The sequence below is a fragment of the Manis pentadactyla genome, chromosome 1 (assembly GCF_030020395.1).
Source record: "Manis pentadactyla isolate mManPen7 chromosome 1, mManPen7.hap1, whole genome shotgun sequence".
NCBI classification, from domain to species: Eukaryota; Metazoa; Chordata; class Mammalia; order Pholidota; family Manidae; genus Manis; species Manis pentadactyla.
The window spans coordinates 185251003-185275295 of record NC_080019.1 but is presented as its reverse complement, the minus strand read 5'-3'; the positions used below and the strand labels follow the sequence as shown (position 1 = coordinate 185275295).

Below are 24293 nucleotides of genomic sequence, written 5' to 3'. Positions count from 1 at the left end.
ATTAGAACTTTTAGTAAATATGGAATATGAATAAGGTCACAAAATAGAATGTAAGGTAAAATAAAATATATGCCATAAAATTTATTCTCATAAAAATACTTATAGCATCTTACTACGCTGATGGACAGTGACTGCAATGGGGTATGTGGGGGGAACTTGGTGATGGGGGGAGTCTAGTAAACACAATGTTCCTCCTGTAATTGTAGATTACAAAAAAAAAATACTTATAGATGAAATTACATGATGTATGGGATTTACTTCAAATAAAACAGGGAGGGGGAGAGAGTGGATAGGGATGTAAATAAACACAAGTGTCCATGAGTTGGTAATTGTTCAGGCTGGGTGACAGATACATGAGAGTCAATGACACTACTCTCTTCCTTTGATGTATGTTTGATATTTCCCAAAAATAAAATGATTAAAAATTTTACACTGAAGACAGTCTTTGGCATACTCGATAAATTCAGAAAGGAGAGAAGATAACTGACTCGTCGGTGAGAGGGTAGAGGCTACTAGAATTTTAAGTGACCATAGGGGTACTTTCTTCCAATTTGCTTATACCAGAGGAATACTAGTCCAAAGTTCAATGGGCATTTAGGCTTTGCAACTTGAAAGGGAGCAAGAAGTCCTACAACCTTTAGAATAGCCCCATAGCCTGCTCTTCTCAACGCTCTCATATATTCATCAAATAATAAATACATACTAAATCCGAAAAGACTTGGTAGTTTCAGAATGGAGACCCCAGAAAGGGTATATATTGCTGTACTATGTCATAAATGTTTACCTTACATTTATCCTAAATAACTTAGCTTTACTAACATACTCCATTGAAACTATCCCTGAAAAATAGTAACTTTGACTTTGCTCATCATAAAAGAGGTTGAGAAATATTTAAAACTACATAAAGCCATTGGGTAGTGATACTCCACAACTTAATTCAGGTAACTTAACTAATTCATTATTTTATTTGTGGGTATCTTCTCAAAGTTCTCTTAACTGAACAAATTCATGACTGAAGGCAGGCTTAACCTATGTTTCCAATTTAAGCTACAGGAAAGCAATGAAAATAGGAGCTGTAGAAATGATCTATTTATAGACTACAAAAAACACTGAAGAGTAAAAATATACCTATTGTTCTATCAAAAATTGACATGCTAATTGTTCTCTATCACACTATTTGACAGCCTTTTTTGAAGAAGTGGCTTACTTTTATCATGTTATGTCTGTCATATGACATAGCTGACATTACTCAGCATTGTTGGTATTAAACCCTACCTTCTCAAATTAGAATTTAAGGCAAATAATGAAGCAGAATATCAGACTAGAGAAATTCAGATGGAAACATAATCATATACCTATTCCCTGATTTCCATGAGCTGTGACTCTAAAACAGGGGCTTATTAGACCCAGAATAATTGTCACATGGTAATAACTGCATTGCTAACTCCACCATCTGAACAGAAGGAAACAAAATTAACCCATTACCTAAGATCATTGGATAATTTAAAAGTCATTTGTTTTTAACCTAAATGGTATTTTGAGGATTAAATTTAAATATAAATTTCTCCAACTTCTGATAAATTACAGTAATTCATCTAAATGATTAAGCTACCCAAAGAAGGTCCTGCTATCCAGTATCAACATTCTGCTTGGCTCAAAACTTCTAGATGGGGAATAGACTGTCCTTCAGCTGATATAGAAGACCAAGAAAAAAAAGTCAGTAAGAATGTGAAAACAAGATTAAAAATTAGTATGATCTTCCTAGATCATAATTTGCCTGTGGTTGCATGCATGACAGTTTGTGGTCAGCTTGTTTGCATGCAGGTAGCATTTTGGTGCAGAACCAGAGAGCTTTTAGTGCAAGATCTAGAGATCATGCAATCCAAGCTACTCATTTTCAGATTGTAAAGACTGGATGTTAGGTGACTCATCCAAGATCATATAACCAACTGGTAGTAAAGCCTCTCTCCACCTCATGCACAGGTACTCAGCACTCAGCTGGAATCTCACGTGGAAGCCATACACATCTCTGGTGCTCTCTGGGCAGCTGTCTGCTCTTTGGTACTCAGCCCTGAGAATTCTAGGTGCCTGGGCTTCCCCAAGCTCCCTACTGATTCTGCAGCCTGGAAGTTCTCTGGTAGTAAGATGGAATGATCATAGTTTACCTCATTTGTTTCCCTTCCTTCAGGGATCAATGTCTTGTGCTTTCTATACTCAATGTTTGAAAATCATTTCATATATTGTGTTTGTTTTGTTGTTGTTATTTAAAGTGGGAGGGTAATTCTAGTTCCGGTTAGACCATCAAGGTCAGAAGCAAAAAATCCTGTTATAGAATTTTATTGTTGTTAACAACCATTTGATCAATAAATATGAGAGATGCCCTCTCAAAAAAAAAAAAAAAATTCAAGCTTTTGAGTAATAGTCAAAAAAAAAAGAAAAATTCAAGCTTTTGAGTAATAGTTAAAAAAAAAAATCCTGTTATAGTTCAGGTTAGTTGTACTTTACAGGACAAGTTAAAGTATTTGACAGACCTGCAATCATGTAATAGAAGTCACATAAAAGGGTTTTCCTGTTCAGTGAGAGAAATTCTGCCTTTGCCATTTATTTCCTCATAGCAAAGTTAAGCGGTAGAGAGTGAAAACACTTAGGAACTACTGGTTTGGCCCTACATTAATAAGCTAATCCTGCTACCTGGCCCAGGACAGAAGAGTTAGGTTGATTTTTTTTAAGTGTGATATTTATGTTGCTATTTACTTTCCCTTCTATTAAATATGAACATCAAAAAGTATTTACAAAGAGAAAATGAATTTTTGCAACCCTAACATAAAGTGATATATAACAGGTCTAAATTTCATCTTTTCTGTGCAGAAAAAGTCAACTATAAAAAGTCATTTCTTCCCTCAAGTTGAAAATGTTTCTTAAAAAGGCATAGGATACTGCAACATATCTAAAGGGCAAATCATGCTGACAGGAAGCATTTGGCAATTAAAAAAACAACTGCATACTGCTTGTCATCACCACCTACTACACTTGTCATCCAAAATTCTAAAACCTGACATTTAACGTGGCCAAGCAAAGAAACTTTTAAAAAATGATCTAACTTGAAATCAAATCATGATTAATATATTAATATATTAATAGTTCGTAGGCAAAAACTTCAAGTTTAACACTTCCCTAATTAGAAAATGCCACCAATTTCACTCTGAACTTCAAAAGTCTTCCACTGGCATTCCCTTTTTTGCTCTTCATTCTCCAACCCCATAGTAACACCCCTCACAAAAGTACAGATAATAATTACAGTGAAAACAATCATATAGTAAGATTATGTCACTGGACCTGTTATTTAATCTCTCCAAGTCTCAGTTTCCATATCTATGAAATAGAGATAAAGGCACAACCCACACACAGAATTAAATGATATAAAGCATGTCTAATGCCACATCTTCTAAACTGTATGCTCAGATGCTTCAGGGTGCTTCAAACTCCCAGAAGAGATGCGGAATCTTTTAAACTGAGGGAAAACATGGAGATACTCAATGTGTTGGGCATTTCCCAAACTATTACCATGAGGTAGAATTCAGAGTTTTAACATTAGGTTGCAGAGCATATCTTTGTAGACCTGGGTTTTCAGTGGTTACTCGGATAAAAAGCAAGCACCACTCCAAAATCAGTATGGAACAGGAAATAAGGATGGAGCTGTCCAACCTAATTCCAAGGTTTGAAAAGCTGTTCAACACTCAACATTGGTTACTTGCAAAGGAAATAACTCATTATTTACAAAGGAAATAAATTCTTTTCAACTTATTTGCATTACTTCTGCAAACAGCTACTAGAATTGTTAGGACAAGTATTTAGTGTTTGGACCTCACTATTTAATAAACAGAACTGTGGCTCTAGCTGCGCTGTGAAAAACTTAATGAGACATGAAAACAATCAAGTTTCGGAACTTCTTAATGTTCAACATTAGCTTAATGTTGTGAACGGCAGAGGAAGCTTCCAGTACACAGCAACTATTATTTCATGATTATTACTCCTTTACAATGTGCAGTTTAACTTCACATTCTGTGAAAGTGATCTCTAAAATACTGTCCTATAGTTTTATGGTTCATATTTCCATGACAAAAGAAAAAAATTAGGTATTCAAAGAAACTCAGAGAAGTAACCTGGGGTAAAAGCAGGTTTGGAGTTAAATGATTTGACCTTCCTATCTACTACATACAAGATATGAGTCCTGATTTGATTCAAAGTAGGCTACTTGGAAAACCTGAAAATAATCTTACCACTAGACAGATAAAAGCAATTAATCGTTACTATCATACTAACATGTGGTATCAAAAAGAAAAAAACTTTAATTTTAAGAGTTAGGAATTTGCATCATGAGCTTACATCCCCATCTTTTAAACAACTGATCCATACCTTCTGTTTTTACAATCATCCTCCATTTCCCCTGGGTTGACCTTCTCTTTGCTTCATCTTCTATTTAGGATACAATTATGAAGTAAATTATTTACCTTTACCAAAGTATGAGATGGGTTGTAAAATAATGAGATAGCTTCTAAATTTAATGTATATATCTGTCTGACTGGCTACTTGTCCTTTCCCTGTAATGATCTTTTTGTGTGTGTAAGTGTAGAAAGACAAGGAAAACTGAACCCGACAGTACACACCGTATACTAGTCACAGAGTATCTATTTGCGACACTGCACCATTGCTCCATAGACATCAAATTTCAGTTTAATTCAACATTTTTCTGGACTAGTAATTTTCAAAAGCGAGTAACACAAAAAATGGGTTCACTACTAAAACATATTAACTATTATCTAAGAATAAGAATGTTTCAGAAGTTTTTAAAAAAACAAATGAAAACTTGTAAAGAATTAATAATGAAATTATTTTCCATCTAAGGAAAAGTAATTTTGAAACAAATTGTTAATAAGTCATTCACACACATTTTTAACTGACACTTCAGAAATTCCTTAATAATGTGTTAACAATTATTTCCAAAAGGATTTTTCAGTGACAAATCTAAACAATGTATATTTCTCTTTTATATTAGCAGTTCCATTAAACAGCAATTCTTTAAATGATAGAAAATAAATTTTAGAGGAAAAGGTACCATACTTTCAAGCAAGAAGCAATTTTTTAACACCCCGGTAACCTAGTTTGGGTTAATTTTTCCCCCATGCCACTAATTTAGTTATTTATTCTGCAAGTGCGAGTAAAACCCTACTAAGTACTAGGGATACAAGGATTACTAAAACAAGGGCCTTTTCTTCAGACCACAGCACCCAGACACAGAAGCCTGAGCACAGTTTGACATAATGTAAAGGCACTACACTAATAAAAGTTAAAAGTGTTAAGGGAATATTAGCACTTGGTTCAGGCTGAAGGTCTCAAGAAAACTAGTTATTAGCTCTATAAGAGACAACAATAGCACTGAAATTTAGGAAGCATGGTTATTTTGGATAAAATTTGCAAGTCAGAAAAGTTACTCCATAACCTGTCATAGAAAGGCATTTACAAACGATGTTCAGAAATGATTATCCCAACCTAATTATATCAGAATCTCTCTTGGGAAGGAGCCCATGCACCATATTTGGAAAACCTCCCCAAGTGATTATAATGTGCTGCCAGAGCTAAAAACCACTGGCTAATTGATTAATTAAGACATAGAATCATGACTGATTAAAGCTGAGAACTCTATCAACATAAAGACAGAGTTCTGAGGCTGGATTAATGAACACTCAGTACCTAAGAGGATCCATGATCTGAGATTATTTTCATTTGCACCCTATTTTTTGATATGTGCTAAAATATGAAAGATAAGGCTTCATACTGGGTATCTCATGACAGTTCTGGCATAAGCCAAGATAACTGATAGCCAGTCCTCAACAATATGTATTGCCTAAAATGTCTACTTTTTAAAAATTCACTCTTTAAAGCCTGGATAACTGGAGCCTGTAGAAATCATAAACTTCGAGTCCTGTGTGGGTCACTTTCACCATGTATTTTCAAGAAAAACACCTGCATACAAGTACATAGAAAACAAGAAAAACAGCACATAAAGTGTTCATCTTGTGATACAGACTAAGTTCTAGAGAAATGAAGGAAGAGGCAAAACTGAGCTTCAGTTGGTGGGTAGGACAGATTCTCAAGAGCCGTGACTGACAGGCTTGGACTGGAAAGGTAGAGAAAACCATTCTCGTAGTTTCGAAAAATGATGAAGGAACAACATGATGAAGGTTGGAGAAAGCATGGTGGTACTTTGGAAAAGCACTGAGGAAAAACTAGTCTCCTTAAAGGAGATCAACACTGAACAAACAAGGTGGGGCCAAAATATGGAAGGCCTTGACTGACATGTTGAGAGTGTTGAACTTAATTTTACTGAAAAGTGGGGTTATACTTTAATATAAAAAATGATTTTAGAAGATTCTTCTGATAGATTAATACACAGGATGCACTGAAATTCAAGAGGCTGGGATTGCTGAAGATATGAACACCTCAGTATTTTTCCAAGCACTGTTTCCTGAATACAACAGACATTAAAAAATGTGCAGGTTTTAAATATGAACTCTTTACAGCACAAATTGGCCTCACTCCAAATTGGATGTCAAATTAATTTTACAAGTCAAATGATTAATAAAAAGGCCGGTTAGCTCTTAATAGTATTACTGTAAAGTTTATAGTAGGAAAGTTAATAAAGACCCAAGAGATTATATACACACTTATGCTAGCTTTACCAAGAGGCAATACTCATATTTTTTCCTCCTGAAAGAATTGCTCAGTCTAAATCTAATGAAAATAAATAGAATCAATAAATGGCTAAGACAGTATTTTAAATAACTTTTTTTCCTTAAAATGAGTGTCAATGACAAAATGGATGGTTTAGGGAGTTTGTTTTTTAACTATTATTTGGCATAAAAAAAGGTTGCTGGAGTTGTGGAAGTGTGATTATACTTAGGCTTCCTGAAAAATACAGCAATAATCCCAGTAATTATAGATAATACATACTTTGTAGCTGAAAATATGACTCCCTATTATTACCAGTAACCACAATTAAAGAAACCTTTAGAATTTAGACAGATTAGGAAATCAGGTAATGTCACCAAAGAACATAAGCAGCTGGAAGATATTTTATTACTTTATATACTAAACCAAACCCTTTCCCCCCACATATTTTTTTAAAAGAATTCATCCAAATAAGAATTATATTTGTAGTATGAAAAAAAAATACGCTATGAAAATTAATACTGCAGCAAGTTCTGTTTTGGTTTAAGTATAAAAATCATTTTGAATAAGTGTACACTGATTGCGTATAACCCATATTATCAATACTTGTTTTAGAACACATATAGCCCCTTCCTGCTCACTCAAGCCAGGTTCCCATATATACCAAAAATATGTATATTACTTATACATTGTTATTTTGTTTAAGACTTTTTATTACATCACTACCCTTTTCCCCAATCAGGATAGAATTTTGCTATTTTAGAGTATTAAGATCAGGTTAACACTTTAACTGGTGTTATTATTCTGTGTGCAAAGATTAGGGTCTTACTACTCTCTTTCACTTATAGAATCAGAAGAAAAACTTAATGGTTTAAAATTTTTAGGGGCTTATATTTGTAAGTATGACTTTTCACCACTACTTTCAATTTTCAAAAATAGGACCAGTAATTAAACAGATGCCAACACATCAAAAACAGGAAAAAGAACAAGTAGTTTTCTTTTTTCACTAGGAAGCCTTTAAAAACACAATCACATTTCAAATAACCCCAAACCAGCATTATATGCCAAAATCTTATATTAAGAAAGAAATCAATTAAATCAATCTTCTTATTTTTAATTTCATCCATTTATCCACAAAATAACCTAAATCATCCTATTTTACTATTTTTCTTGTGATGCAGTCATCCTTCTCTTTAAAACAGGCTATCAAAACAATCTTTTAAATAACACGAATCAATCATGTATCTCTAATGAAATTTTATCAGTTTTCAATTCTTGTACGGAAAATATTCCAAAAATATTAGATAAATACTCTTAAAGTTCATAACTTTTGCTGTCTGTAAGAAATTCTGTTCATTTCAGCAAAAATGTCAAGCAAGCCATTGTATGGATTTACGTGGTGTGACAGAAACTAACAATTTCTTCGGAAATAAAATTTTACTTTTAGAAACAACAGAAGAACCCAGAAAAACAAACACCTATAACCAAAGCTTGCATCTCTCCCCACCCTCAAGAGAAACCTGAAGTAGGAGACGGGGAAGAAAACGAAAGTTTAAAAGAAAATTTAAGGTTTGATTAAAGGAAAATAAAAGCATAACCTGTTAGATGAAATACAGTGAGGGGGTTGTGAGGGTCTTTTCTAAAAAATGATTGAATGTGAATTATTTCAAATCAAAACTGAAGCCATGATCAGTTGGGTTATAACGGATGACTTACAGAGCACGGCTACAGCCCCAGACTCGAACATGAGACATTCTTCCTTATGCCTAGTTTCCACTATGAGACTGAAAGGTGGGGGGTCCAATTTGTGATAGATCCGAAATCCTTTGCTGAACGCCATTCTTCTCTCTTCAGAGGCAGCCCTGTGAAAACCACGCAAAGCAAAACAAATGAAGCTACCGTTTCCTTCTGCAGCAAGGACTGCAAGGCATCCAGAAGTCCCTCCCTGCCAGGTTTTGGCGGGGGGTGGGGTGGAAAAAAAGGAGCTCAGGGAGAGAATGGCTTATTCCAAAAGATAAGTCGTCACTCAATTTTACCAAAAAGCAACAGGAAAAGCTACCAATTCTCAAGGCAAGACAAGGTTCTATCACTCGAGTTTCCCCTTTTTCTTTGCTTACCAAAAGGAAAAAATCTGAGCGTATTTTCGTTCGGAGTTGTTTATTAGCTTCCTGCTTCAGGATTTGTCACTACGCTGAAAGGGAACCGATTCGGAAACTTCAAGCCGTTCCTTGGTGGGGAAGGGAGAGGAGGTGGGAGGGAAGGGTAACCAGGCCGGTTCAAAGCTCCTTAAGGGTCGGCGGAAGGGACTGGATTATCCGAGCCGACGAGCTCTCCCGGGGGCGGCGGCGGAGGGCAAGGGAAGCGGCACAGGTTCCCGCCGCCGCCCTCCCAGCCCTAGGCCACCGCTGGCTGGAAGCACCGCAGACGGGAGCCCGTAAATATGAATGGCCACCCGGGACGAGTCACGACTCGAGGAAGGAACCCGACTGGGGGGTCCTCGGGGTTCCCGGGCAGTCGGCGGCCGGGCAGGTAGCTCCTTCCCAGGGGGACGGGGCCGCCAAGCATTCCAACCCTCCATTATGCGCCAGAAGAGATGACCCGGCGGCCGGAGCGACTCGAGTCCCTTCCCGCGAACAGGGTGACAGCCGCTGTCACCACAGCCCCCGGCCGGCCGCGGCCCCGCACAACGCCGCTCGCCCCCGCAAGTCCAAGCCAACCACGGTTGCCCCTCACCGTTCCCGCGCAGGCTGCGGCGGTCGAGACTGCCTCAGGAAACGTCCGCCGGCACGCCAGGCTGCCGGTGGGTCTGGCCACGGCCGCTCCCCGCCCCCCGTCGGCTTGCTCACCTCTTCCTCCGGCTCCTCCTCCTCCTTCTCCCGCAACCGCCGCCACCACAGCCGCCGGAAGCGTCACTTCCGCTCCAGCAGGTCCATCTCTTCCGCATTGCGCCGCAGGCGGGGGCGGAAGGACCGCCTCTTTTTATGAAGGGGCGGGGCTTCAGGATGGAGGCCCCACCCACACCCGCGCCCTGTAGGGGCCCGGCTCCGGTGGGCTGCCCGTCGCCTACACGCGCAATGACCTTCACTCGGCCCGCGTGTCCCCCAAGCCGCAGCTGCAGATCCCAACCCTGGGGATGCCGGAAGAGGGAGGATCCAGCCTCCCTGGCCCCCCTCTGCAGTTTACCAACTCTCCTTGTGGGCGCCAGGGAGGGACTCTGGGGAAAGGCTTTGGGGGGTGGTATTGACACGTGCCCAAGATGGGTGTCAGGACCACCTCCTACCTCCCCCACCAGCCTGACGGCCGGAGGGGAGGGCTCATGACAGTCAACGCGCGGGACCAACCGGGCGGCGCCTGGAGAGCTGTCCATGGTGTCTCTCCGCCAACAGGGCCGAGTTTCATACTCTGGCGTCTGAGTAGCAGATGGAAAACCAAAGCTTGCTTTGGAACAACTGTGCTCGCCGCCTTTTCTTCCGGTGTGTTCTGGAGCTCTCACGAGTTAGGATAGCAAAGAGCTCAGCTGTGCAAACGGTGGAGCGTGGGAAGTCACAAACCAGAATCTCAGGACTGAGTCAAGACATGGCTGTTACTGAGGCAACTATAGTTGTCACTGAATGGCAAATAGCTTTTGCCAATCATGGAATAAAAACTAAAGGTATCTAACCCTTACATCTTATTCTCATTTTTAAACAAATCATACTTCCTGGCTAATATCAGTGTGTCCCATGTACTTCTCATTCTGTTTCTACATAATAGACCTAAATATGGAAATGAAGTTAAAGCCAATGGAGCCAAAAGGAATTGAAATCCTGAAGAACCCAGCACTCTGAGAAACAATTTCACTTGCCTTTGCTTTTTCTTTACCTCTTCCCGTTCTTGCTTTTAACAGCAAAAGCATAATTTAAATTTGGCATATTGCACAAAATCACTTCCCCTTCCAGGCTGTCATGTGGCTTAATTTAACATTTCATCCGTTTTAGAGAAGCTAGACCCATTCTGGTTTCAGGATACTGAAGTAGCTATAATTCATTGGAAAAGCCACTTCTTTTCTAGAAGATATGCAAAGACACTTGGGTTTCATTCTGGGAACTGCAAGGGATATCCCTCTCATTTATCTCCTTAGGAAAACTCTTTTGCTCTTTGTAGTGGTTACTCACAGGAGCCTCAAAATGAAACTGGTCCACAGTTGCTTTTTCCCTCACCCCCAGGAGATTCTATTTCAATTGGAGATTACATTTGACAGAGAAAACTAAATGCAAGTGGGTGAGAATGGCATTTTTCTTATTTGCCTTTTCAGTTATGCCTTTATATCCCCGAAGGAATGACAAAGAGTTACGTACCAGAAAAACACATGGAAGGTTACAGCTTCCTCCAGGAGAGATGTCAGTTGAATACATTGCTTGGGAGTTGCTTTTTATGACAACTGAGTCTCAGAAAAGTTGTGAAAAATCACTTAGCTTCAAGTGGAGTTAGGACCTGAAACCAAACTTTCCCACCCCAAACCTAAGATCCCTCCCACCATAGGTGGACTAGGAACTCCTCCTTTCTCAAAATGGGGAGTACAGGTACCAGGCTCTTTCAGCAGGTGTTCTGCCTGTACATTTGATTTTAGACCAAGGAGACCGAGGCTCAGTTTCTTGCTGCTTTCTTCAAATTTAACTGGGGAGGTAAGCAGGCCTCTTATTCCTAGGGTTGTCAGAAGGCTACAGCTTTCCCAAATCCTTTCAAAATAAAATTTTAGCCATAAAATAGGCACATGCCCAGGATTTGAAAACATAAGGGCCATTTTACTAGTGACTTAAAAAAAATTGTTATTCCTTTTTTTCTCTTTCCTACTTATATTTCTGTTATAGTAGTTGAAAATAGATAAATTTTAACCAAATTTGAAGCATGTCTTTGGGGTGGGCTGACTTAAAACACAGGTTAAATGGCATACACAAACTTCTTACTGAGATCCTAAGGGCCTACAAAGATGGACGGACACTTTCTTGACCCTTGAAAATGAGCAATGAGGCCTATGGTAGGCTGCAAAATACCACCACAAAAAGATAACCACATCCTAATCCTGGAACATGTGAATGTTAATTTATGGGAAAACAAGTCTTTGCAGATGTGATTAAGAATTTTGAGATTATTTGGATTATCTGAGTAGGCCCTAAAGGCAATCACAAATGTCCTTAGGAGGCAGCAGAGGGAGACGAGACACATACACACACATGCGGGGACAATGTGAAGACAAGTAGAGACTGGAGCAATGTGGCCACAGCCAAAAAATGTCAACAGCTACTAGAAGCTGGAAGAGAGCAGAAAGTATTCTCCCCTAAACTTTTGAAGGGAGCACAGTACTGCCAGCATCTTGATACCAAATTTCTGGACTGTAGAACCTGAGAAAATGAATTTCTGGTGTTTTAAATTTCCCAGTTTGTGGTAATATGTTACAACAGCCACAGACAACTAATATAAGGCTTATGTGACTTTCCATCAGGAGAGAACTGAGATCAGCAAAACAGCCCCAGGTAGGTGTTTCAGATATCACCCCAACAGCTTCAACAAACTTAAGGCAAACATTCTGATTTTTAAATCAGTTGGCTCTTGATCACATTATTGCTTCTATGGGGGAGATTCTCTGTATTGGACTGAAACATGCAATTGCCATATCTATCAGTCAAAAATATTCAGTGTCTATATATGGCCCAATCCAATAATAATATATAATAGTATGTCCCCAGTAAACTATAGCTAGGATTTAGAAATGACTGATGACTCCAAATAATAACATGAACTATACCATATGCTACAAGACTATGAATTTTGACACTTGGATTAGTAATAGGATCTCCCTTTCCTTATAGCCTGGATTTTTTTTCAAAAATGCTAAACATTTGGCAAATTTGAGGAATATCTATAGCCTGATCCAGTTTAGTTTATTAAAACTATTATCTTTAATAGCTTTTTTTTCAGGTTAATCTAGAGCTAACTTTTTTATCAGGATTTACAGAGTTCTATTAGTATGTAGGAAGGGATGGCTCCTTGTCAAAAAGAAAACTGGTCTTGAGGGGCAACACAACAGTAGGTAAAAAAATAGCATTACCTATGTGCTTTGAATAAGTTCACTGTAAGGAGTGAAGGACAAGATTTTACATTGGAAATGAGGAAATCTTTTAAGTAGAAAATATAGTAAAGCTTGAAAGCAGAATCATTGTGAGAATAAAATCAAACTAAGTCTCCAAAGATGAAAAATGACTCACACATACCACAGTAAGGAAACTGCCACTGAGCAAACCAGGAACTTGGGTGAGACAGAGTTTTCACTTGGAACAAGAGACTGACTCAAGAGAGCTCGGGTGAAGGAGTTTGTTTCAATATACAAAGACTGGCTAATCAAAATACCAGAGCCACAGAGGGCTCAGCCTTATTGAGATTAGAGTTGTAGGATGTTCACTCTTCAACCTGGCTTTTGGTTCCTAAGCAGCCTTTGGAATTTCAACATCCAAGGTTTTATGTAAAAGGAAAGTTCATGGCCAAAGTGCTTTTGTAAAGTAGCTTAAAACGATTTCCCCAGGTTTTGTTGAACCTTTTATCATTTACCATGTGTTTTAAATAATCAAGCACAGGATTACATGGTACATTTTCCTAAAGATCTTTTAACCAAGAGTTCAGAACTAGGGGACCACAGTATATAATATATTCTGTGAAATGCTGTGCTACACATTTGTGTTTTACTGGACGATTTTAAACTCTAAACCTCTGCTGGAGCTAGGGCTGACGGACAGTCAACATTGTACACAATACCAATTCCATATAATGATTTTTTGCCTGTTAGCCTTTGCTGTGTGGTCTAAAGCCACTCTAAGCAGCTGTGAACCTAATATCCATAGACAGTTTCAATTCAGTTTGGAGGGCAGTCTCCAAAATGTTTTGGACAATGACAAGCATTACCGAAGGATAAAGCCTTCTAAACACTCAGACATACTTCACTGTTCTCATTAAATGTAGAAGTTCTAGTGTTTAACTGTTCTCATTTTCATTTATTTGAATGGAGATCAAAATGTCATAATCGTGAACGGCAACAGTCCCTTTACTATATGGATATTACCACGTTAGGGACAAGTTCTGTTAACCATAAAGAACTACTACAATGTAGCAACTTACATTTTCATATTGTATTTTACAGCTCTACAACATTTGGACATTTTTAGGATATGATTTCAAGGGAAACTGGCATTTGAAAACAAAATTAGTCATTTGTCAAAACTCACTGAACTGTGCACACTTTAAGAGGGTAAACTTTACTATTTACAAAGTATACCTCAACAAACCTGGCTTTAAAAAAAAATTAGGAAATTCTATGCTAGTAATTCTCATAAGGTACTTGCTGTAAGACTTTTGCAATATTTGGACAATTCTGGGTGATGTGGTTATCACAGTAGGCAACAACCACTTAAATCCACTGAAGCTTTCCCAGAGATGACATGAAACATACCTGTTTTCCTATATTCGAGATCAGAAAGTTGGTGGCAGACATGCAATCATGCCTCCCCCATCTACAAAGAGACCGTGGTTATACCAGGCCATGCTCCCCAAGAGCTGCACTCCACCAATGAGCATGGTGGAGAGACAAAGGCAGGCAGGCTCCTGGATACATGAAATGCTTCAGAATCACGACTTTGAGTTGAGGACTCCGTCAGCCTTGCTAAAGCTTTCTTACAACTGCACTAGCGTCTGAGACCTTCCCTAATTCCCTCTCTCCAGAGGTCACACCTGCCTCATGATCTCTCAGCTCTCAGGTTCTTCCAGTCTTCTCCAGCCTCCCTCTCCTTTCCCCTCATTGTCATTCACCCTCAATAAATCTCTTGAGTATCTAATGCCATCTCAGTGACTGTTCCCCAGAGGACCCAAACTATTGGGTATTTGTCCTCACGCTCCCTCTCCCTTTGGCTGAGGGCTGCTCCCAGGGATATTATCTGGTTGACACTCTAGTCTATTGCACAGGCCAAAAGAAAGCCCTCAGGCAGAGGTGCAGATGGTTGTAGTAGGGACACCAGGACATTAACAGGGGAATGGGTGGTGCACCAAACACATTTGATGCAATAATATTAATCAATCCTTATCATTGTGGTTTGTCTCAGTAAAATAACTTTCATTTTAAAAAACCTTCCTCACCTATTTTGGGAGTTCATTCAGATTGCTCCAAAAGAAAAACTGAAAAGGCAAAACTTTCAGCTAAAATACCACCTTCTGAAGTTGTCTTGACAATTCCTGTCATCAGAAATGATGTCCTTTAGCTATTTCAAGAATGAACATTTTCTGGTTTGAGAGATGAGAACCACTTGTTCTATGCAGTTCTATGCTAATTTCACCTTACATTAAGGTCCTAGTGTACTGTTCAAGCCCATTTCTGAAACCAAAATAGCCTGATGAATTTCATAAGATAAAGGAAACTCAGGGTTTACCACAGGAGTCCTTAAAAGCAGATGTATGAAAAGTAATCAGTGTAATATGTTTAGAAATTTAGAAATTTAAGGCACAAATGGTGTGCATATCATATATATAACATGTTTAGGTTTTATTCCATTGAAATTGAGAATAAGTGTTCTCATTCTAATTCAATTTAGTAGGCTATTAAGGTATAACAAAAAATCCATCCAGAGTGAATATGTGGGGATAAGCAATGTTCCTACAAACAGGTAAAAATGACAGAGCAATCAGAGTGCAAGACACTGTTTTAAATATTATTTGACTTGACCAAGGATACCCATGCTAATAACCCCGCTATAAGAGTCATTTGATATGCTCTAAAATTGATTGCCAGCAAAAGACAACGAAGGATCTATTTAAAAATTAATTTAATGCTTGGCTAAAGTTTAATTACATATATAATTATCAAACAATTGTTCTTAATTTCCAAAAAGTTCCTCTTTGAAAATCACAGAATCAGAAAGCATAAACTTTAAAACAAGTTCTCTGAATATTTACAACATGATATAAACATTATAGAAGACCATGGATATTTAATTACCTGGGTGTGGCTATTCAGCAAGGCGTATTCTTTATTGCATATGTAACTCACATATGTGGGATTTTAAATATAATGACAGACTACTAAAATTCAAATGCATGTATTTTTGTAAGCTGCTCAGGGAATAAAATCATGAATGAGACAAGTTGGTCAGCCCAAAACCATGCAGTTAGTGTGTGGGTCTATTATTTCCAAAAATTAAACTTCTACGTTCTTCTCAAAATCCTATGTTGCATATATTATTTAGAATTTACATTAAACCCACATTTGACTGCAACGCTGATTCAAGGAAGAAGGTTCACCTTTCACCCAGTGACTAACTCCACACTGACCTCTCAAGTTTAAGGCAGCACAGGTGCAGAGATAGCAACTGCTAACCCAAGGTGGTGAACACTTCAGTCACTTGCCAGCCCTTCTGCTGCAACAGTGTGGTTAATTTCCCTAAGCAATCTGCTACTGAATAATTTTCTGCTGTTTAAAAGGCTTATTCTGTAGAAAAACACCACAAATTTCCAGTGTGAAAGTAACTCCATGGTGGTATAAATATATATGCATAATTATACAATTTGTACTGCACACATCGTTTACAGAAAACAACTGACTTAAGAGGGTTAATTTGTATGACCATATAAAATACTTCTGTAAACAAAGTATGGCAGGCAGTAAGGAAAACCTTCACTGACTTCCTAGAAATAATCTGAATTCCTTTCATTCTGAAGAAATCGCCTTTAAGGACACAGTATTGAATATTAATAATGTCTCTGTATTAAAACAAGAATCAGTATTTTACAGTTTAAGAAACTTTACATATATATACAAAATTTATACATTGGGAATGGTATTAAAGCAAACAGACTTTTTTCTGTCTCCCAGATCTATTTTCCTTCAATCAAAGACTTAAATTCTTTCACATTGTGGTCACTTGCAACAGACACAGCATGATCCAGAGCGTGAACACTTGCAAGAAGTTTTACTATTTGTTTTATGTTTTCCCTAAAAGAGAAAAAAAATGTAGCAGCGTCTCATTACTTAGTATAAAAGTCTTTAAGGGAAAATTTGTTATTGGACTTTTTAAACATTTTTGGGGTTTTGCAATCAGTTTTTTTCAAGCATACATTTTTAAAGAAGGAAAACAGATAAGCCAGCTACAGTATGTGAAAAAAATTTATCCATATAAAACAAAACTTGTATATGCTTAAACAATTAACCTGGTGACCAAGAAGAACCCACTGAAGAAAACAACCCTGTGGGGTCACGGGGAAGACAGTGTAGCTCAGAGAAGACAAATAGTGACTCTGTGGCATCTTACTACAATGATGGACAGTGACTGCAATGGGGTATGGGGGGGGACTCGATAATAAGGGTGAATGTAATAACCACATTGTTTTTCTTGTGAAACCTTCATAAGAGTGTATATCAATGATACCTTAGTAAAAAAACGAAAAAAACAAAAAACAAAAAAAACCCCAAATTTCATTCAGATCAGCAATTTTTTCATTAATATCTAGATAGGAAAGGCAGCAATCTACTACCAAACTACTTTAGAGCTCTGCCTCCCATTCCTTCCCAAACCAATGTCCCCGGTTTTGAGAATGTACCTGGAACACAAATTATATATGCATATTTACCGCCAACCTGTTAAAGATCCAACATAATATCCTCCAAAATTCACCAGTAAAGCATAACCTGACTTTCAGTATCACCCCAGCTAGAAGTCATTCTGAGTAATGCTCATGTTAGCAAACATAAGAATTACCTAGAGGGTTGTTAAAGAATGGATCACCAGGCCCCACCCCCTGAATTGATTCGGCAGGTCTGCAGCTGGGCCTGAGATTTTGTGTTTCTAACAAAACACCCACCTGATGCTGATGCTGTTGGTCCAGCAACCACTTTAAGAATGACTCTTTTAACCTTTAGTTTGAACCTCTTGTGAGAAACAGCACACAACTGACATTATTAGTTGTCTCTTCTACTCTATAAAACTATAGTACAGCAAAGGACACTATCAGCACAACAAAAAGGCATCCTACAGTATGGGAGAATATATTTGTAAATGACATATCTGACAAGGGGTTAAGATCCAAAATATATAAAGAACTCAAATGCCTCAACACCCAAAAAGCAAACAACCCTATTAAAAAATGGGCAGAGGATATGAACAGACACTTCTCCAAAGAAGAAATTTAGATGGCCAACAGGCACATGAAAAGATGCTCCACATTGCTAATTATCAGGGAAATGCAAATTAAAACCACAATGAGATATCACCTCATGCCAGTTAGGATGGCCAACATAGAAAAGAATAGGAACAACAAATGCTGGCGAGAATGCGGAGAAAGGGGAACCCTCCTACACTGCTGGTGGGAATGTAAACTAGTTCAACTATTGTGGAAAGCAGTATAGAGATTCCTCAAAAATCTAAAAATAGAAATACCAATTGACCAAGGAATTACACTCCTAGGAATTTACCCTAAGAATTTAGAAGCCCAGTTTGAAAAAGACATATGCACCTCTATGTTTTTCACAGCACTATTTACAATAGCCAAGAAATGGAAGCAACCTAAGTGTCTATCAGTAGATGAATGGATAAAGAAGAGGTGATACATATACACAATGGAATATTATTCAGCCAGAAGAAGAAAACAAATCCTACCATTTGCAACAACATGGATGGAGCTAGAGGGTATTATGCTCAGTGAAATAAACCAGGTGGAGAAAGACAAGTATCAAATGATTTCACTCATCTGTGGAGCCTAAGAACAAAGCAAAAACTGAAGGAACAAAACAGCAGCAGACTCAACAGAACCCAAGAATGGACTAACAGTTGCCAAAGGGAAAGGGACTGGGGAGGGAGTGGATGGGAAGGGAGGGAGAAGGGGAATAGAGGCACTATGATTTGCACACATAATGTAGCGGGGGTGGGGGTGGGGCACGGGGAAGGCAGTTATAGACAGAGAAGACAAGTAGTGATTCTATAGTATCTTACTACACTGATGGACAGTGACTGTAATGGGGTATGTGGTGAGGACTTGATAATGGAGGCAATCTAGTAACCACAATGTTGCTCATGTAATTGTATATTAATGATACAAAAAAACAAAACAAAACTATCGTGAGCACCTTTTAGGAAAGGATTATAATTTGTAAAACTTTGTAACCCTGTAGAATCAACTTTATGTGCAATGCACACAGCAGGTGCTTAAATAGCTGCTAAAGTTCTTGCCTGTAGAAAAGTAAATATTGTTTGTTGATATTTAACTCCTAAACAAAGTTAAATATATGTAAAAGTTTAAAAAGTATGATTATCCAGTAAAAAAAAAAAACACGCTGAGAACATTAGTGCCAATAAGTAACAACCAACACCAAACTGACACAAAGGATGAAATTAAAATATAAATCAAAATCACCTGCCCAAGATACCACTAAAACTTTATTATCTACTCTACTTTTAATTTTATAATTAAAAGCATAATTTTCTCTCAAGAAAATAAGGGAAAAGAAGTTTCGTTATAGGTATATGACTAATGGTGCCATCTAAACAAAAATGAAACTATGACATTAGGAATAATTTATGAAATGAAACTTTAAGAAGAAAATTCTTTTTGAAATTGTACTAGTTATTATTATTACTTGCTTACTTTTTATGCTAGAAATTTATCCCAAAATTTACATGAACATTCCAGGCAATGTCCAAAAAAAGAGATAATGGTTGATTTAGTCATTCCTTCCTTTGCAACCCTCCATAAAAAATATGCATTAGCTGCTCTCAAACAATAATGATTATCTTTAAACAATAATGATTATCTTTAATCTATAACACGGACACAGAAAAACTCAATATGAACATCCCAAAATTGGGATAGAACCTTCACTGTACTTTGGGTTTCAGCAACCATCTCTTCTAGGGTTTACATTTGTATAATGACTGACTCTCCAAAGACCAAGAGCCATAACACTCTTAAGATTTCTGAGAGTTCCCCAATTCTTAAAGGGAGGAGAGGAAATAGAGAAACAATGATTCATTCATTCCCCTTAGGGCTGGAGCTTACCAGAAATCTTTCCTTAATACCTTTATATATCTAACATACTGAAAAAAGATAAGGTAGAAATTGCAAAAATGAAAAATGATGTGTATTTTTGTTTGGTTTACCAATACTAAGTCAATGTACAGTTTAAAGTAAAATAGGTCTCTACTTAAAACATTTTAATAATGCTAAATGTGACAACTGAAGACTCTACACCGTTTCATTAAATAATTACACATAATTACCTTGCATTTCTTTTTTCCACATCAGAGCATCCAATACTGTTTCTGTAAATTGTATCTGCTAAGTGTACAAGGTATCGACAAAAGTTTTCTAATTGAGAAATAGTTCTTTCTCCTTTCAGATTCATGAACCACTGCTTGGGGAAACAATTGATAACCTACAGAAAAGAAGAAAAATGTAACATAAAATAGTTAAAATAAATCAAACTGTCTAAAAGCTGAATCTAGATAATGGATATAATGTATTTAACCAGAAGAGTTGTTACTGAGTTGCATGTAACTAATTACTTTGAAGGGATACTCCTTATTTTATTAACTACACAAATACACCTGACTATATCTGAATTTTTAACTTCCAACAAGACAGGCACTCAAAACAAAAAATAAATCATTTATCCATTATTTAAGTAAATCAGGGACATAAAATTGATAACCAATTGCTTCATTGCCCAGGCTCAGGAAGCCCTAAATGAACTGAATTGTTCTTTTATCACCAGCATTTGATGTAAAAACATGTGTAGTATAAATATCAAATCATAGCCCCTCTCTATCCTGAACAATTCAGCTGGTAGACATATAGGCTGGCAGTGGGAGCCGTGCTGGCCCAGAGTAGGGTGAAAAGATCATCACACCAGGCAGGTAGCAAGGACAAGAGCCTCAGGAGGATGAATAGGGCACGGTGGCATACAAAACCTAGCCAAGGTGAGGCTGATTCCCACGTGGGTGAGGTTTACTGGGGGAACTCAGTTCAAGTGGTAAAGAAGATTCCCCACTAAAGAACCTAAGGCTACTTGGAGAAATGACTGATTACAGGGTTGGGGCCGAGCAGTATGCGATGAGCCTGGAACATCATGTGCCAGAAAGTAAGTGATCCCCAAAATGAAAGCACATGTCATAAGGTCACAGAAGTTGACCTGAAGGGACTCTCACTAAATGAAACCTGAGAGAATTCCTGTCAAAGATGCAGAATTTGAATGTAATCATCAGAGACTATTATGCAAACCCTAATTAAGGGGCATTTTACAAGAAAAATGCTGGTGGATATCTTCAAAAGTGTCAGAGTAAGTAAGTAAGGTCAAGGAAAGACCGAAGAACTCTTCCAGTTTAAAGGAGACAAAGAGACATGAAAATTAAATGCAAAGGATGATCTCAGAATCTCTTCTGACAATGATGGATATTACTAAGGTAACTGACAAACCTTGAAGAGGATCTAAGGATTAGGTGACAGTCACATAAATGCTAATTTTCTAATGTTAATGATTATTGCAATCACATATAAGAATATCCAGGTTTATAGGAAATAGACACAAAAGTACTTAAGGATGGTGGGGGTGTCACAGAGACTTAGTCTAACATGGTTAATGGAAAAAACTGTACTTGTACATTTTAATTTTGTGATTGTTAAACAATAGTTTTAAAAAGGATCAAATTGTGTTAACTAATGTATATAAAGTAGAAAACAAATATTAAAATAAAATTATTTAAATGAGAAAAGAGGCTTATCACTCAAAACAGCATTCATTTAAATGTTCTATATTACCCTGCCATTAAAACTTTTATTAATATCTATGAAAAAACTGATACAGAAAGATGGATGGGAAGATATACATACACATATATAATAGTAAAAATTGTTGTGTAAAAAATGCTAAGGGGGTTTGGAACTACCTGGGAAGCAAACTATCAACATGACAAGTTCAATAATCAAACTTCTCAAATCTCTCTTCAAACAAAGAAAACTTAATTCACTTTAACTTATGTGCTTAAAAAACTGTGTGTCATTTAACTCACATTTTGGGCTTTTTTGATGCTGTCATCTCCATATTCTGAATTCTGAAAAGCCATGAGAATGTACCTATTTAACAAACCATCTATCGATAACTCCTGAAGAGTTTTATTCGAGAAAATGCCATACCACTGAAGAAAATTCCCTAATAGCTAGAAAGAGAAAAAAAATTTTTTCCCAGTTTTATTTATATAATTGACATATAACATTGTATAAATTTAAGATACATGATATAATGATTTGATACAGGTATATATTATAAAATGATTGTCACAGTAAGTTTAGTTAACATCGCTCACCTCATACAGTTACAATATTTTTTGCCCTTGTCATGAGAACTTACCAACTTTTAAATATACAATACAGTACTATTAACTAGGGTCATCATGCTATACGTGATATCCTCAGAACTTATTTTATCTAACAACTGGAAGTCTGTAACTTTTGACTCCCTACACCTAATCCCTAATGCTCCACCTCTGGCAACCACTAACCTGATCTTTCTATACATTTTGTTTTTTTAGAAGGAAAAAAATATTACTGAGAAGCAATTTAAGCACTTAAATACCAGGTAAATTAGTTTCATAGTAAAGCACCTTATGAAATACAGTGGACCATGTCTTGCAGTTTATACTACATAAGTAATAATAAGCAGTTTTAAAGAGTCCAAGTATTTCCTAGAATGACTGAGGATCTGATTTTTTAAATTTAATTCATGTATAAGTAATTAACTGAAATTTAAACTGCCGCAAGGAGCTAGTGACTATTGTATTGGACAGTGCAGATACATTGTATTGTCCATCAGAACAGAAAGTACTATTGGGCAAAATGCTGATTCTTACTGTCATTCTTGACCTCTTCCTCAAGTTGTTTGGCCCCACCTCCATTGACTCTGTACGTTTCTCCCCATTTCCCTGCTATCCCCCACTAATGCAAGCTGCCATCATCTCTTCTGGACCCTGAAATTACTCCAGTAGTTATGAGCTTGAGCTCTGGAGTAACCCTTCTCAAGCAGGGTTCTGTGACAGAACTAAAACCCACCTACAGAAAATGATTTGAGGGACTCCTAACTTACATTGCCCCAGGACGGTACATAGCTAGATGCACCTAGATAATACTATTCCAGATACACAGGAAAGAAAGGAATTCATTATACTCAAAGGCCTTAGGGCCGTAGGTATTAATTCTTTCCCAAGACCACAGTTGAGAAGAGCTGCACCATTTACATCAGACTCCCACCTCTACCACTTTGCAAAGGAGTGGCCCTGGGCAAGTTACTCTGTGCTACACTGTCCTATCAGAAGAGCAAGCATAATACTGTGAATCTCAAAGAGCTGTTATGAGGATTCCAGAGATCATCTATACAAACGGTATGGCACAGTTTTTGGCACACAGTAAACATATACTAATTACTAATTCTCATTTTATTACTATCCTTAGCTACGTTACACAGCAGCTAAGAGTACCTGGAACTCTATTTGCTGAATAAATTAGCTATGGTCCAGAAAAAAGAACTCAGAAAAATCTGAATCTGATAAAGAACTTGTATCCAGAATATAGAACTCAAAGTTCAATTAAAAAAAACCCAATTTTTAAAAACACAAAAGATCTGAACATATAGTTCACTAAAGAATATATACAAATGTAAATAAGCACATGAAAACATGCTCAGCATCAGTGGTCATTAGGGAAAGGCATGTAAAACAGTAACAAGATACCACTACACACCTAAAATGACTTAAAAAGAAAAATGTACTAAGTGTAGCATGTGGTGAGAATGCAGAATAACTGAATAACTAAAACACTAATGTACTGTTGGTTTGTAAAATAGCTTCATCTAGGTATTTACCCAAGTAAAATGAAAACTTATTAAACCCAGAAAAAAACCTTCATGCAAACACTTAAAGCAGCTTTATTCATAATCACTCCAAACTGGAAACAATCCAATGGCCCTCAACGGGAGAATGAATAAAAACTAAAGCAAACCGAACCAATATATTCTGTGGTGTATCCACCATAGAATGGAGTACTACCTAGCAATAAAAAGGAATAATCAACCAATAACATGTGTCCACACTGATAAATCAAAGTGCATAATGCTAACTAGTATCTAATTCCACTCCTAAGACATTCTTCCAGAGAAAACCACAGAACAAAAAGGGGAGTGGCCAGGGTGCAGAGCTGGGCTTTGCTACAAAGGGTATGGGGAATTTTGGGAGTCATTCGAAGTGTTCCACATCTGGCTTTGGGTGATAACGTGTCTCTAAGTAAATTATAGCTCCCGTAACATCTGGGCTGCTTATTCCCCTAAGCCTAGCCATCCCTGCCTTTCCTCAGTGATTCTAATGTACCCTGCCCAGGGCCAACTCCTATCGATTCTTCTGGTCTAAGAGCCTAAAAATACCATTTCCTCAGGATAGAAGATCTTCCATGACTCAGCAGTCAAGGTCTCTGTGCCCCTTGTCATATGCTCCCAAACTATCTTGAACTTCTGT

At 37.5% G+C, this 24293-nt stretch overlaps 2 protein-coding genes across 4 annotated transcripts in view; both read right to left on the bottom strand.

The window, feature by feature from the left end:
- SYNJ1 (synaptojanin 1) overlaps positions 1 to 10214 on the bottom strand; it is a 69759-nt gene extending 59545 nt beyond the window's left edge. For 2 of the 3 annotated variants that reach the window (XM_057504060.1, XM_057504065.1), the window contains exons 1-2: positions 9576 to 10212; positions 8446 to 8591 (exon numbers count right to left, since the gene is read on the bottom strand). In XM_057504060.1, the coding sequence (XP_057360043.1) occupies positions 8446 to 8591; positions 9576 to 10096 (667 nt within the window). In that variant the 5' untranslated portion in view covers positions 10097 to 10212. Of the gene's footprint in view, positions 1 to 8445; positions 8592 to 9575 lie in introns of all 3 variants that reach the window. The other variant, XM_057504067.1, reaches the window with a different exon arrangement.
- Positions 10215 to 15555: 5341 nt separating this feature from the next.
- PAXBP1 (PAX3 and PAX7 binding protein 1) overlaps positions 15556 to 24293 on the bottom strand; it is a 34917-nt gene continuing 26179 nt past the window's right edge. Inside the window, exons 16-18 of the mRNA XM_036880172.2 lie at positions 21804 to 21950; positions 20016 to 20170; positions 15556 to 16738 (exon numbers count right to left, since the gene is read on the bottom strand). Of these exons, the coding sequence (XP_036736067.2) occupies positions 16621 to 16738; positions 20016 to 20170; positions 21804 to 21950 (420 nt within the window). The 3' untranslated portion in view covers positions 15556 to 16620. The remainder of the gene's footprint in view (positions 16739 to 20015; positions 20171 to 21803; positions 21951 to 24293) is intronic.